The sequence below is a fragment of the Rutidosis leptorrhynchoides genome, chromosome 2 (assembly GCF_046630445.1).
Source record: "Rutidosis leptorrhynchoides isolate AG116_Rl617_1_P2 chromosome 2, CSIRO_AGI_Rlap_v1, whole genome shotgun sequence".
NCBI lineage: Eukaryota > Viridiplantae > Streptophyta > Magnoliopsida > Asterales > Asteraceae > Rutidosis > Rutidosis leptorrhynchoides.
In genome coordinates, this window is record NC_092334.1 from 566,753,035 (window position 1) to 566,769,973 (window position 16,939).

Below are 16,939 nucleotides of genomic sequence, written 5' to 3' on the forward strand. Positions count from 1 at the left end.
ATTAAGTAAGCTACGAACCCATCCCTAATTCATCCAGAATAGGTGATGACTGATTGGTTGATCCATTTCGGTTTCTCGAACGCATTTTCGTACGCTTAGAAAACTAATACTTTTCGTTTCGCGAATCGTACCTTTGTTAAAATATAGTCTTAAATTATCAATAAACTATATCATTCAAAGTGTATCTTAAACTTTCGAGTATTTTGGTCATTTACTTTTATAAATCATTGTCTCGCTATTTGTTAATATATATATAATAACAAATTGTTTTATGACCAAGTAAATTCATAAACACGTTTTAAATATACGTCGCAAGTTATTCATACAATTAATATTCCAACTTATCATATATATTCAAATAGATATATAAACCAATAAGTTTAATGCACAATATCATACAATTAATACTTTGTTACGCTTTCAAGTCATAGTATATATATGTATCTATTTACATATAATGGTTCGCGAATCGTTGAGAACAACCGAAGGGTACTTGAATAGTTCAAAAATTTTGAGATTCAGTTTTACAGACTTTGCTTATCGTGTCGGAAACGTTAATCATTTAAGTTTAAATTTGGTCAGAAATTTCCTGGTCATCACAAGGGGCGTCAGGGTTATTTTGGTGTCAAATGGTGACACTGCCACGTCACAGGCAGATTGCACTTGTTGGCCAAAAAGTGAACAATCTGCCTGTGACGTCACAGGCAGGGTTAAAATTGGTCTAATAGCAAAGGGTTTGAGTTGTAGTTTTGTATTCTAAATTCATCATCACAATTGTCGTTTGAAACTTTGATGGATTTTGGTAGTTAGTGGCCACATGGCCCACATACTAGCAAGTGAGCTTGACTATCTTTTTTTTTTCTCTATTATTTTTGGTGTTTGATTATAAAAATGTTATAAATAAAAGGGATTGACATATTATATAATTTGTAATTTCAAATAATTATTTTTTATAACTACAATTTTTTCTCAAGCTATAACCTATTAGATGTTATTAATTTACATAAATGACTTGTACATAAAAATTATTATTTATATTTATCTACGAACTATTCTTTTATTCTAACAATTTAAGCTAATTTGTGTGAATTTCATTGATTAAATTATAAAAAAAATAAGTTATGTGGCTTTGGTAGATTTAACTGAATTTTTTATTTTAAGAATATTTTAACAAAAAATATATAATTTTGTACAACGATAACCATTCCGTCAGCAGCAACGTAGTTGGGCCCAGCGAAGCGGGCCTGACCTAATTTCTAGTTAAATCTAACGGTGTAGGATAAGGGTATGATGTTGTAAATTTGTTGATCTAAGGGTGGAGATTAGAAGTTAGATTTTAATGTATTTCAATTAAGACTTTATTATAATGTATAGTAGAGATAGAGATAGAGATAGAGATAGAGAAGTAGACATAGTGATAGAGATATATAAAAGGCATAGATAGTATCACATTTGAGTTATAATGAGATGTAATGCCTCAAAACATGTAATTATATGGTCATTCCAATTATGGGAATGAATGTTGCCAATACCACCACTACTTTTGAAAAAATCCCCACCATTTTCGACACCAATAATAACCACCGCCTTTTTCAACACCAAAAATAGCTATTGTTCATACTATTTCTTCATCTTCTTAACAACAATCTTTTCAGGATCTCTTCTTCCCATCCCAAATTTTCTTGCAGCAACACGATCATCCTTCTCTTCTGTTTCCTTTAAATTATTCTTAATTTAAAGGAAGAACAAGACAAGGTTTGAATCTTTGTGGCGGTTGTTGCAGGTATTACTATAATTACTTACAGCGACGTTTAATATACATTTGTTATTTAACATAACTAATTACATGGGCATGTTTGTGTATTGTATTTCTTGCAGATATTTTTTTAGTTTGATCTTTGTTTTTGGATCAATTACCTTTATCAGTTTTACCAACTAAAAAGTTAATTTGAATATATCTTTTTTGAACGGCAACCACATACCCATTAAATAGCCCACGACGGGACTCAAACTTACAACCTAAAGGTTAATGAGTTACTTCGATATCGCTACGCCATAAGCCCTTTCATTAAAGATAACATGGATTTCTAGAATTTAAATAAACATAAAGTTTTCTATGTTCAAATACCCAAGGAGGGGGTATTGTTACTAAAATGTAGGCAACCTATTTAAATTATTCTCTAGTCGTTTTTAACTCTTTCCCTAACCACCTAAAAACATGCTAGTAGTAATATCTGAGCACGCGTCTTCTTGTATACGAGACATCTTGTGAAGATATCAAACACCAAGCTGTTAAATATGTAGTAACTTTTTTTGTTTCCTTTTTTTGAAGATAATTTGAGGAGAAAATGGGAAAGGGTTGGTTTTCTGCATTGAAGAAAGCTATTACCCCTTCTTGTACCAAGTTCAAGAAAAGCAAGGTAGATTTCTTTCTTTTTCATATCTTGTGTTTCTATTTTTTTTTTAATCATACAAGTTATAAGAGGGTTCAATAACAAGTTTCCATTATAACAAGTAACATTTTTTCATTATAACAGAGATCCCGTAAATCAAAATCAAAATCCAAAAGATTATGGTTTGGAAATCAAATGAGGTTCAATATGTGTTTATCTCGAAGACAAGCTACATTGGGTTACCCTCCCCAAAACTACTCTTCAAAAGACAAAACAGAGCTCAAACATCTCGAAAATGAACAGATCAAACAGGTGGATCCAGTCTCTTACGTATCCCACACCACTGCTAAAAAGCGTGAACGAGCTTTTCACAAGGTTAGACTTCATAAAAAAGTGCCTTTGAAAACCATGAAGGATACTCCTTGTAAAAAAAACATGAGTCTTGAGTCACGAAAGTGCTCTATGTAGGAAAGGCATTTTATCGCAACCAAGGTTGTAAAAGTTTCTAGTCAGACGTTGAACAATGTTGAGTTTCATGTATTTGATCAACTGTGTCTGATTTTGACCGAATATATCCGACTTTGAACTAATATATCCGATTATGGCCGAATAAATTTGACTTTTAACAACTTTGACAGAATAAATCATCTATGTTGGAGACTAGTTTGGGAGTAGTCAATCTACTTCAAAATCCTTACTGATTCGGGGGACTTTTACAACCATGGCCCAACTCGTCAATTAACTGGTTCGTGCATAACAGTTGTATACATTTTTTTAAACCTGGTTTATGAGCAGGAAAGAGGTTTTGATCTCAGTCCGGAATCTAAGGAGCAAGTAGAAGCCAGATTACAAAACGAAAAAGATGCGGCTGAAAGAAGAAAAAGGGCATTAGCTTACGCATTCTCTCGACAGGTAACAAACTTTCAATAGTTAAGACTTCAATTTATACACAATCAAGCATATAACCTTGTCCTAAAGATTATAACTACTTTCTTATGCATCTGAAAACAGAGAGCATGGAGAAATGCACAAAAATCTGCAAATTCAACAGTTGTCAACAGAAACTCTCCTGACTGGAATTGGATTTGGTCAAAACGATGCAACCTCAAGGTTTCAATGAAGCCGGTCATATCGAAATCAGGTCCGAGTCCCTCAGGGTCAAGAAAGAAAGGCAGCTTGAGTACAAAATACGGGGCAGTGTTTACCAGAAAGCCAAATTTGGTCTCGAATTTGGCATCTTCTGTCGGTAAAAGGTCCTTAGGTGCACATAAAAAAAAAAACTCTAAAACCTTACGGTGGGAGTGATAACGAGTATTGTCTGAAGATGCATGAGGTTTTGATCTGAGAAAGTAGGTTGAGATACATCTATAAAAGGGGTAAATAAGCAGAGATCATAAGTTTACATGTATAATCCCATGAACCTTACTAATTGCACATTAATTGGATTTTACACTTATCTTTGTGGGAGAAAAAAAAAACATACTCTGCAGCATTTTACAAGTACGTCTGTATAAATGCAAAAGAAAGAATTATCATGATCAAGTATCACATGACTAAATAATTAAAATGAAATACATAACAAAGAATATTAAAAACACCCATGGTTTTAAAAACCTCCAACTAGGCAGACTAATCAGGATTTTGAATTAGTCCGACTAGTCTCTAGCTTTGTCGATTTATTCAATTGAAATTGTCACAAGTCAAAATTAGTCGGTCAAAGTCGAAATAATTAGTTAAAGATACCCAAATACAGTCAAAGTCAATTAAATACAGTCAAAGTCAAACCGACTTGACCAATAGTCCCTACAAGGTCCCAACCAACTAGTTCCCATCTTGCGTTACAACCTTGAAAACACCATAAGAAGGTTCAGCAGTAAGAATGGAGCAAAAACAGAACTCTACCACTAGCTGCTGAATTTATGATTAGTTTATATCAACTGCTAATGAAACAAAAACGTTATACTAATTTAATTATTTACATCATACCAAGCAGCATTTGGTCTACTTGTTGGATATAGTTTTGGTTAGAAGAATTGAATATGGTTGCATAGTATTTGTGAAGGATGTTATCCCACATAGGTGGAAGGAAAAGTTGGAGGGGACTTGCTTGATTATAAAAGAGGGGTTAAGGCTTTATTCCAAATTATACCAATCAATACACTTTAAGTATTTGATTATTTCTTTCTTTCTTACCCTTGTTTGAAAGTTGTATTAATTAAATATTTTGGAGAGTGTAGTTGGCTTAAGAGAGTCGTCTATATCATTGTAACAATTTGTGATATAGTGTATTTTTCTCTTTGGGGGCCGGTGATTTTTCTCCTGCTTTGGAGTTTCCACGTTAAATCTTGTGTTGCGTATTGTTCTTATTTCTTTACTGTTATTATTGGGCTGGGTGGTGGGAATTAGTGAGACCGTAATTTCCCAACAACTGATATCAGAGCGTCAGGTTTGACGGGGGTCTCGGTTATAGGAGTCGGAGTATGCTCTGTGGTTGTTACGGGAGTGGATCGTCCACATCAGAAACGAGTTCTATTGATCGTATAGGGTATTTGGTTAGACAATATTTTTTCTGATTCGGAGTAAGTGGTGTCTAGAATTTGTAGTGGACCGGGTGTTGGATTTTCCAATTTAACGGATCTTTTGCGCCACTCCACTACATCTGTCGGCCAGTCGAAACTTGAGCAAAATTAGAGAAAGTGTTGTTTATAGGATACGAATACGATGTCGAAGTTCAGTCCAATGAGGTTTGATGTAGAGAAATTTAATGGGAGGATCAATTTTGGCTTATGGCAGGTTCAAGTCAAGGATGTGTTGATTCAGTTCGGGTTACACAAGGCATTGAAAGGTAAACCCACCTTTGTTCCCGACAGTGATTCTAGCAGTAAGTTCGATGAAGAAGAATGGTATGATATGAATTTGAGGGCAGCAAGTGCGATTCGTTTGTGTCTTGCAAAGAACGTGCTTGCAAATGTGCACGGGTTATCAACGGCAAATGAGTTTTGGGTTAAACTAGAGCAGTTGTACTAGAGCAAGGGCATCTCAAATCGGTTGTGTCTTAAAGAACAATTTCATACTCTGCGTATGGATGGGGGTTCAAAGATTTCAGATCATCTAAGTATTCTTAACGGTATTGTTTCGGAACTGGAGGCTATTGGAGTTAAAACGGATGATGAAGATAAAGCTTTGAGGTTGATATTATTTTTATCATCGTCATATGAGCACATGAAACCTATTCTAATGTACGGGAAAGAAACGTTGAAGTTTGAAGATGTTACTAGCAAGCTCCTATCCGAGGAGAAAAGATTGGAAGGTAACGGAGTCTCGTCATCAGAAGCTACGGTACGGTTGTGTTCGGATCAGCAGAAGAGAAACTCTAGAAAGAATCTGACGTGCTGAAAGTGCAGGAAGACTGGGCATGTAAGGGTTAATTGTCCAGGTGGAGCTAATCCGGAAAATGGCTCCAAAGATGCTAACATTGTCTCCGTCGTTACGAAGAGTGACGAATTCTTCTGAAGTCACGTCATCCTCATGGTGTGTCCGCGCCACCATGGAAAGGGATGTTCGTTAGCGGTTCCACAATTGCACATGGGCACTGGTTTGGCATTGGTGCATGTTGTGTGGTGGAAGCTGATGTTGTAGCTGATGAAACTTCCAGGGAAAGCCAAACAGGAAGTTGCACCATAACTGTTCAGTTGGTTATACAACATGTGCCGAGGTGAAATGCTTGGAATGTGATATTCTAAGTGTGATACTCTTTATGGTGGGGTATGATAATTCTGTTTAGAGTTATGATTGTCTGTTATGACAATGATTGTCGGGTCTTGACAATGTTCGATGAAGATGCAAGTTTTGTCTCTTGGGAGATAATGTCAACGGCATGAAGATGAGGATCTTGAAGTTGTCGTCGAAGAAGCGTCTACATCGGTTATCCTTGCAATATGGAAGCATGGTTATCTTCTTCTATCCAAAAGATGGAGATTTATGGGATATAGTTTTGGTTAGAAGAATTGGATATGATTGCATAGTATTTGTGAAGGATGTTATCCCACATAGGTGGGAGGAAAAAGTTGGAGAGGACTTGCTTGGTTATAAAAGAGGGGTTAAGTCTTCATTCCAAATTGCACCAATCAATACACTTTAAGTATTTTATTATTTCTTTTTTTCTTACCCTTGTTTGAAAGTTGTATTAATTAAATATTTTGGAGAGTGTAGTTGGCTTAAGAGAGTCGTCTCTTTGGGGTCCGGTGATTTTTCTCCTGTTTTGGAGTTTCCACGTTAAATCTTGTGTTGTGTATTGTTCTTATTTCTTTACTGTTATTATTGGGCTGGGTGGTGGGAATTATTGAGACCGTAATTTCTCAACACTATTTATTTCTCTCTTATCAAATGCACATGACTTAGAATAGCCGTTAATCAAAGTACCATACGTTACACACATTCAGGAAACAAACCACTATTTTCCATATGCCTCATGGTTTCACCAGAGAATATGTTCATACATGAGTCGAATCCGAGTGAATGGATGAAATTAATCGACCTAGAAAAACTCTGGTCCAAATACCGTGATAAGACTTCAACGACCTTCAGCTTTCTTTTGTGCACATATGGTCACATGCGTACAAGAAATAATAAACTAAAAGTTAAACCAAACCCAAACCTTTAATATTTTTCGAAATTTCTCGTACACTTTTTTTTTTCTTTTCTGTACAAGAATACTCTCCCTCACAAAAATATGCTCTGTTTATCGTACTCATAAACCATGTTTTTTCTTTGTCAATCTGTAGTTACTCAAATGAACCAACGTTCATTCCCTTAGATTCAAATGAGTAAATGAGAAATAGTACTATATGCCAACTTTCTTTGACAATTTACTAGGAGCCTTCAACTTAATAAGGACTAGCAAGTAGGGATGACAATGAATGTCGGAGCCATCGAATATTCATTCGATGATCGAGTATGGATGAGAATTCATCATCCATGAATGTATCCATTTACCACCCGAAATACATATTATAAATATATACATATACATACATATATACATGTATATATATTGAACAAAACAAACACATAGTATTAATCCTTCAATCACAGAAGGTGAATCCTCTAATCACAAGAGGTCAAAATTAACAAAAATTAAGTACAAACAGTCGAACAAAATACAGACTCACAATCGTTTTTCACTCTCAAACAAGTTCAATACATCTTGAACTTGTTCACTCCCAAAAAGAAATCAATCAAAGAAGAATACTGAAAAACCCTAATTTGAGAATGAGTGAGAGATCGATTACAGAAGAATAAAAAGAGATGAATAAAATGAATAAATTAAAAAATAAATAAACTTATATAATAAGTTAACATTCACTTCCATCCCCTCAAGTTCACTCTTGAAGTTCAGCAAGAAAGTTCCTTCTTTTTCACTTTGACAACCAAACTAATCTTTCAGAATTTGACTCCAAGGACCCTGCACATTTCTTAACTAAAAAATAAGTAACTAAACAAAGCACAAACCATGTTTAGGTTAGAATATATATAATTTCAATATATATTTACATATCGTTATATATGTACGCTAGATTAACTATTAAAATATTATCGAAAATATTATGATACAATCATGTGAATAGTATTAAATCTATATATGTTACATATCTATTTTGATGATTTCATTTCATTTCATAATATATATATATATATATATATATATATATATATATATATATATATATATATATATATTGAAATGTCCCGTTCATATTGATTATAAACGTTCCATATTAATTGATTTCGTCGCGAGGTTTTGACCTCTATATGAGACGTTTTTCAAAGACTGCATTCATTTTTAAAACAAGCATAACCTTTATTTTATCGATAAAGGTTTAAAAAGCATTACGTAGATTATCAAGTAATGATAATCTAAAATATACTGTTTACACACGACCATTACATAATGGTTTACAATAAGAATATATTACATCAAAAATAAGTTTCTTGAATGCAGTTTTTACACAATAACATACAAGCATGGACTCCAAATCTTGTCCTTATTTTAGTATGCAATAGCGGAAGCTCTTAATATTCACCTGAGAATAAACATGCTTAAAACGTCAACAAAAATGTTGGTGAGTTATAGGTTTAACCTATATATTTATCAAATCGTAATAATAGACCACAAGATTTCATATTTCAATATACATCCCATACATAGAGATAAAAATCATTCATATGGTGAACACCTGGTAACCGACATTAACAAGATGCATATAAGAATATCCCCTATCATTCCGGGAAATCCTTCGGACATGATAAAAACGAATTCGAAGTACTAAAGCATCCGGTACTTTGGATGGGGTTCGTTAGGCCCAATAGATCTATCTTTAGGATTCGCGTCAATTAGTAGACTGGTTTACTAATTCTTAGGCTACCAAGCAAAAGGGGTATATTCGGCTTCGATCATTCAACCATATAATGTAGTTTAGATTACTTGTGTCTATTTCGTAAAACATTTATAAAAGTAGCGCATGTATTCTCAGTCCCAAAAATATATATTGCAAAAGCATTTAAAAAGGGAGCAAATGAAACTCACTTTCACAGATTCTTACTTCGTCGGGAAGTAAGACTTGGCCACTGGTCGATTCACGAACCTATAACAAATATGTACATATATATCAAAGTATGTTCAAAATATATTTACAATATTTTTTAATACATTTTAATGTTTTAAGCTTATTAAGTCAACTGTCCTCGTTGATAACCTACAACTAGTTGTCCATAGTTAGATGTACAGAAAAAAATAAATATAAATTATCTTGGATCAATCCACGACCCAGTGTATACAAGCCTCAGGTTAGATCACAACTCAAACTATATATATTATTTTGGAATTAACCTCAACCCTGTATAGGTAACTCCAACATTACTGCATATAGAGTGTCTATGGTTGTTCCAAAATATATTATATAGATGGGTCGATATGATATGTCAAAACATTGTATACGTGTCTATGGTATCCCAAGATTACATAATATATATTAGAATACATGAATAATATAATATAAGTTTGTTAAGTTATGATTTGTATAGAATTGTTACAATATTTTCCGTAGCTACAACCATCAAAAAATATCCAATCTTGTTTTACCTATAACTTCTTCGTTTTAAATCCGTTTTGAGTGAATCAAATTGCTATGGTTTCATATTGAACTCTATTTTATGAATCTATACAGAAAAAGTATAGGTTTATAGTCGGAAATATAAGTTACAAGTCATTTTTGTAAGAGGTAGTCATTTCAGTCGAAAGAACGACGTCTTGATGACCATTTTGAAAAACATACTTTCACTTTGAGTTTAACCATGATTTTTGGATATAGTTTCATGTTCATAAGAAAAATCATTTTCCCAGAAGAACAACTTTTAAATCAAAGTTTATCATAGTTTTTAATTATCAAACTCAAAACAGCCCGCAGTGTTACTACGACGGCGTATGTCCGGTTTTACGGTATTTTTCGTGTTTTCAGGTTTTAAATCATTAAGTTAGCATATCATATAGATATAGAACATGTGTTTAGTTGATTTTAAAAGTCAAGTTAGAAGGATTAACTTTATTTGTGAACAAGTTTAGAATTAACTAAACTATGTTCTAGTGATTACAAGTTTAAATCTTCGAATAAGATAGTTTTATATGTATGAATCGAATGATGTTATGAACATTATTACTACCTTAAGTTTAGTAGGTAAACCTACTGGAAGTGACAATAAATGATCTAGCTTCAAAGGATCTTGGATGGCTTGAAAGTTCTTGAAGTAGGATCATGACACAAAAACAAGTTCAAGTAAGATTTTTACTCGAATTAAGATAGTTTATAGTTATAGAAATTGAATCAAAGTTTGAATATGATTATTACCTTGAATAATAAAGATAACCTACTGTAAATAACAAAGGTTTCTTGATCTTAGATGATTACTTGGAATGGATTAGAAAGCTTGGATGTAAACTAGTAAACTTGAAAGGATTTTCGAAGTGTTCTTGAAGTGTTCTTCCTAAGATGATTATAGCTTGATTCTTGAAGTAATTTTTGATGAAGATGATGATTAGCTACTGGAAAAATTCGTTCATAAGTGTGTATGTGTGTTGAGAGAGAATTAGAAAGAGAATTGGAAGTGAAATGGAGTGAATGATGAGTGGTAAGTGGTGAGTGGTGAGTGGGGTTAAAAGGAGTTCTAGTTAGTTGACTAGTTCATGGTAGAAGTTAAAATTGATTAGTCATACATGACATAATCAAGAGTGGAATCCCATGCTAGTTCCTATTGGTATATACCCACAGTAAGTACGTCTAGAAGCTGTGTATAATACGGGTATGAATACGACTAGAATTCTTGATGAAAAAGGAATGGGAATGTAACTGTACCCATTTTCGTTAAGTATTAGTGTTTTGATATATGTCTTGAAGTCTTCCAAAAGTATATTAATACATCTAAATACACTACATGTATATACATTTTAACTGAGTCATTAAGTCATCGTTAGTCGTTACATGTAAGTGTTGTTTTGAAACCTTTAAGTTAACAATATCATTTAATGTTATTAACCCATTGTTTATTATATCTAATGAGATGTTAAATTATTATCTTATCATGATATTATGATATATTAATATATATCTTAATATGATATATATACATTTAAATGTCGTTACAACGATAATCGTTACATATATGTCTCGTTTCGAAATCCTTAAGTTAGTAGTCTTGTTTTTATGTATATAACTCATTGTTAATATACTTATGGAGATACTCACTTATCATAATCTCATGTTAACTATATGTATATCCATATATATATCGTCATGTCATTTTTACAAGTTTTAACGTTCGTGAATCGCCGGTCAACTTGGGTGGTCAATTGTCTACATGAAACTCATTTCAAATAATCAAGTCTTAACAAGTTTGATTGCTTAACATGTTAGAAACATTTAATCATGTAAAAATAAATTTCATTTAATATATAAACATGGAAAAGTTCGGGTCACTACATATATTAGGTAAATGAGTTACCCGGTAAATTTTATAAGAGAATAAAAAAATTGCTACAATCATGGGCGGACCATAAGGGGGTAGGGGTGGGCCGAGATCCCTCCAAAAAATTGGGTTGTTACCACAATTTTTATATAAAAATTGAATGTTACCATAAATTTTGTATAGTAGGGATTACAAAATTTATATATGGGCCTTCTAATACTTTAGGAAATGATATCGGCCACCCTGGTAATTTCATTTAAGATCCGCCACTGGCTACAATAAGTTCACGACTCAATGGCCACAAGAAAGCCAACGAGCCTAATAACCACACAAGGACAACATGAGCACAACATCAGCTCACAAACAATTACAAACAAAAACTAAATGCACATCCCAAACGGATTTCATCAAAGCACATGGGATGAGTTGTCGAACCAAAGAGTAGAATCTTCATCTATATAGTGCCCTGAATCACTTCAAACACCTGGTTAACATCACAGGATGTATCCTTGAATAAACATCTATTTCGCTCTTGTCATATGTAATAAACCGCAACCTCGAACGCCAACTTGGCTACTACCACCCTTGATACTTTACGCTTTGCAATGGGAGTGTACAAATTAACAATATCTTTCTAACAACAACTACAAATATGAAACTGAATAAGATTTACCAACCTCATTCAAACCTGTCTTGAAAAAGGATAATAAAAAAAACAAATGAGCTTATTTCAGACTTGCAAAAGCGAGACACATAGGTGTGTATTGCAAATCCCATAGTTTCAACTTATCTTGAGTTTTAAGACGATATCCCCCCAAGAGCCACGTGTTAAATTTATACAAGCTTATTTTTAATATCTATTGCTTTTTTCTTATTCTTTGGATTCTAGTAAATGCAGGTTAACTATTTAACTGGAAAGGATTTGTAGTACAAGTTTTCTCTAAGTAAAGGGGCTTATTAGGGACAAAGCAATTCTTGTTGCAGCTTATTGGACTCTTGTAGCAGATTGGGCTTATTTTTTGCTTTTGCTTTGGGCTCAAGGCTTGCTTTCCCATATATCTCTAATCGAGTGCTAGGGTTGGGATAACACACACACATACTCTTATTCAGCCTATTATTTTTTTCTCTCATTCTGCAAACCCTAATCTTGAGATTGTTCAGTTTTTAATTCTTTTGATTTTAATATTCAATCACATATTGTGATTGTAGTTTTCTGTATTTGTGAGATTGTTTAGAGTTGAATCAGATTAAAACTAATTCTTCATATTGCTATAATCGACTTTGTGATTGTGAATATTGGTTGAGATCGTGATTGTTCTTATAGATATGTTTAATTTTACATGGTATCAGAGCATAGGTTCGCTTGATTCGTGTTCGATTGCAGTGTTTCTAGGGTTTGTTCATCTTTCTATTGAACAAGGATTCTGGAAGGTTTCTGGTGATCTACTCTTTTTCATCATCTTATTGGGTTCGATTGTGGATATGTGGTATCGGTTATTGCTCTTATTCGTGATCTATTGAAGAAACCCTAATTTTCTCAATTAGGGTTAGGGTTTTCAAGATTGTGCTTCTTTTCTTATCAAGTCTTCCGCTGTTTATCTTATCGTTTCTTCTACTGTAGTTATCTACACAGGGGAGTCTCGAATTTATTCGTGCTTTTATACCTGTTATTGACCGAATCACCATGCCCAACTCTTGATCTGAGTTCCTAGAAACTCATGAATACCTGATCAAGCACGGTTTAAGATTTTTGGCCTTTATTATTGCTGTGTGTTTGTTATTTTACCAAACTTGCAGACTGCTTGGTTAGCAACCAATTTTTTGCTGGAGTGTTGTAAGTTGTTTCTTTCCTTTACAGGTGTCCGGCCAGCGATTGATGTTGTGAATGTGCTATTTGTTTTTGATTTGTTGATATTTTTTCTGTGTTTTAGTGTTTATGTGTTTTATTGGTGATTATTTGCTTAGTTGCTTAATCTTGTTCTTTTTTACTTCTATTTGATATATGTTTGTTATATCTCTGTGTTTTTCTGTTAAGATGGGGGATGGTGCTATTAATATGATTAATAAACTTGACTTTGGTGACCCATTATATTTACATGCAAGTGATACAACTACTGGAACACCTTTTATTTCAATTAAACTAAAGGGTACTGAAAATTATAATATTTGGAGCAGGTGTATGTTATTGGCTTTGGGTACTAAAACAAACTTGGTTTAATAAATAGATCTCTTCAAAGACATGCAACATATGTTACTCTTCAAAATCAATGGGATAGGTGTAACAATATTGTACTTTCATGGATACTTGGGTCAATATCTGATGAACTTTATTCTGGTCAATTTTTTTCTACTAATGCTACTCATGTTTGGAATGAACTAAAAGAGACTTATGATAAGATAGATGGTTCTGTTATTTACAACCTGCATCATAAGATGAATTCTATAAAACAAAATGATAGTAGTTTGTCTGATTATTATCATAATTTGAATAGTTTATGGAAACGATATGATTGCATGATTGCCGGTCCTGCTTGTACTTGTGGTGTTGCTTGTACTTGTCCTGTTGGTGTGTTTGTTAAAGAACAAAATAAAGTTCAAAAATTAATGCAATTTTTATTGAGCTTAAATGATTGTTATATGTTTGTTAGGAGTAATATTTTGTTAAGAGAACCCTTACCTGATGTTAAAAGTGCTTATGCTATCTTGTCTATGGAAGAATCACATACAAATGTTAATTCAAAAGAAAATGTGATCACTAAAACTCAATCATCTGCTTTTATTGCTCAATCTTTTAATAAAGATGTTAATTCAAATAATAATAAAAATTCTAGATTCAATAATAGTAGAGGACGTAATCAGAACTTAAAATGTAAAAAATGCAATAAAGTAGGTCATACTATTGATAAATGTTTTGAGATTGTAAGATATCCACCTGGGTTTAAGAAAAACTTCAATAATAACAATAACTATAAACCAAATCAGGGGTATCAAAACAATTTTAAAAGTATTTCTAATAATAGTACTGCTTCTAAAGAAGCAAGTACTAGTTCTTCTCCTCTTTCTTTTTCAAATGAACAGATGATGAAGCTTCTCAGTCTTATAAATAATTCACCTGATACTGTTAATACTCAGTCTAATATGGCAGGTACTTTTTTCAATTGTAGTGTGAAATTAAATTTAAACTTTAATAAATTTTTTAGTGCTTCCAATCTTGAGTCAAAACAAGTGTTTAAAGGATGGGTAATTAATTCTGGAGCAAATCAACACATGACTTTTTTTGAAAAAGGTTTATTTAACCTGGTTAATATTTCTGATCTAAAATTAACTGTTGGACATCTATGTAGTGACTCGAACTTTTCCATGTTTATATATATTAAATGAAATTGATATTTACATGATTAAGTGTTTCCAACATGTTAAGCAATCAAACTTGTTAAGACTTGATTAATTGAAATAGGTTTCATATAGACAATTGACCACCCAAGTTGACCGGTGATTCACGAACGTTAAAACTTGTAAAAACTATATGATGACATATATATGGTTAAATATATAGCTAACATGATATTATGATAAGTAAGTATCTCATTAGGTATTTTAACAATGAGTTATATACATAAAAATGAGACTATGGAATTAAGAAACTCGAAAACGATATATATAATGATTATCGTTATAACAACGTCTTACTAATTACATATGAATCATATCAAGATATTGATACACTATGTTTAATCATGATAAATAATAAGTAAACATGTCATTAAGTGTATTAACAATGAACTACATATGTAAAAACAAGACTACTAACTTAATGATTTCGAAACGAGACATATATGTAACGATTATCGTTGTAACAATATTTAACTGTATTTATATGATACTAAGATATACTAATATATCATAATATCATGATAATGTAATAATTTAACATCTCTTTAGTTATAATAAACAATGGGTCAACAACATTTAACAAGATCGTTAATCTAAAGGTTTCAAAACAACACTTACATGTAACGACTAACGATGACTTAACGACTCAGTCAAAATGTATATACATGTAGTGTTTTAATATGTATTCATACACTTTTGAAAGACTTCAAGACACTTATCAAAGTACTTCTACTTAACAAAAATGCTTACAATTACATCCTCATTCATTTTCATCAACAATTCTACTCGTATGCACTCGTATTTGTACTCGTACAATACACAGCTTCTAAATGTATTTACTATTGGTATATACACTCCAATGATCAGATCTTAGCAGCCCATGTGAGTCACCTAACCATGTGGGAACCATCATTTAACATCTAGCATGAAATATCTCACAAAATAACAAACTAATGGAGCCTATATGATGGATGCAAGTTCACGTGAAATGGGGAGTACACAAACACATTCATTTTCAATTTTTCTTGAATCAAATTACTCTCTCTCAAGTGTTCTTACTTTGTTCTAAGTGTTCTTCATCATCTTCATCAAAATCTAGCTCAATCTAGTTCATAAATCCATACATAAACCAAGTTTTAAAACAACTACTCAAGAACACACCAACAACACTTCCAAGTTTGCTAGCTTACTTCCAATCTTGCAAATCCACTTTGAGTGATCATCCAACCTCAAGAAATCTTTCTTATTTATAGTAAGATATCTTTCTAATAAAAGGTAATACTCATATTCAAACTTTGATTCAATTTCTATAACTTTAACAATCTTATTTCGAGTGAAAATCTTACTTGAATTTGTTTTCGTGTCATGATTCTACTTCAAGAAATTTCAAGCCATCCAAGGATCCTTTGAAGCTAGATCTATTTTTTTCATTTCCAATAGGTTTATCCACAAAACCTGAGGCAGTAATGATGTTCATAACATCATTCGATTCATATATATGAAACTACCTTATTCGAAGGTTTAAACTTGTAATCACTAGAACATAGTTTAGTTAAATCTAAACTTGTTCGCAAACAAAAGTTAATCCTTCTAACTTGACTTTTAAAATAAACTAAACACATATTCTATATCTATATGATATGCTAACTTAATGATTTAAAACCTGAAAACACGAAAAACATCGTAAAACCGGATATACGCCGTCGTAGTAACAAAGCGGGCTGTTTTGGGTTAGTTAATTAAAAATATGATAAACTTTGATTTAAAAGTTGTTCTTCTGGGAAAATGATTTTTCTTATGAACATGAAACTATATCCAAAAATCATGGTTAAACTCAAAGTGAAAGTATGTTTTCCAAAATGGTCATCTAGACGTCGTTCTCTCGATTGAAATGACTACCTTTACAAAAACGACCTTTAATCTGCATTTATGACTATAAACTTATACTTTTTCTGTTTAGATTCATAAACTTAAGTTCAATATGAAACCATAGCAACTTGAATCACTCAAAACGGATTCAAAACGAAGAAGTTATGGGTAAAACAAGATTGGATATTTTTACTTGTTGTAGCTACGTGAAAATTGGTAACAAATCTATATTAATCATATCCTTGCTAACTTATATTGTAAAATAC

The 16,939-nt window shown here is 32.4% G+C and overlaps 1 protein-coding gene across 1 annotated transcript; it reads left to right on the plus strand.

Moving 5' to 3' along the window:
* Positions 1-1,659: 1,659 nt before the first annotated feature.
* Positions 1,660-3,830, plus strand: LOC139893153 (uncharacterized). Its single transcript, XM_071876304.1, has 5 exons — positions 1,660-1,783; positions 2,333-2,420; positions 2,538-2,768; positions 3,189-3,305; positions 3,405-3,830. Exons 2-5 carry the CDS (start codon positions 2,349-2,351, stop codon positions 3,696-3,698), a joined length of 714 nt encoding a protein of 237 aa, XP_071732405.1. The 5' UTR covers positions 1,660-1,783; positions 2,333-2,348; the 3' UTR covers positions 3,699-3,830.
* Positions 3,831-16,939: the final 13,109 nt, after the last annotated feature.

Excerpts from the sequence above, each read along its gene's own strand:
- LOC139893153 (XM_071876304.1), top strand. The coding sequence starts at position 2,349 with ATGGGAAAGGGTTGGTTTTCTGCATTGAAGAAAGCTATTACCCCTTCT. Across the intron at positions 2,421-2,537 it reads CCAAGTTCAAGAAAAGCAAG|AGATCCCGTAAATCAAAATC; the intron begins GTAGATTTCTTT and ends TCATTATAACAG. Across the intron at positions 3,306-3,404 it reads CTTACGCATTCTCTCGACAG|AGAGCATGGAGAAATGCACA; the intron begins GTAACAAACTTT and ends ATCTGAAAACAG.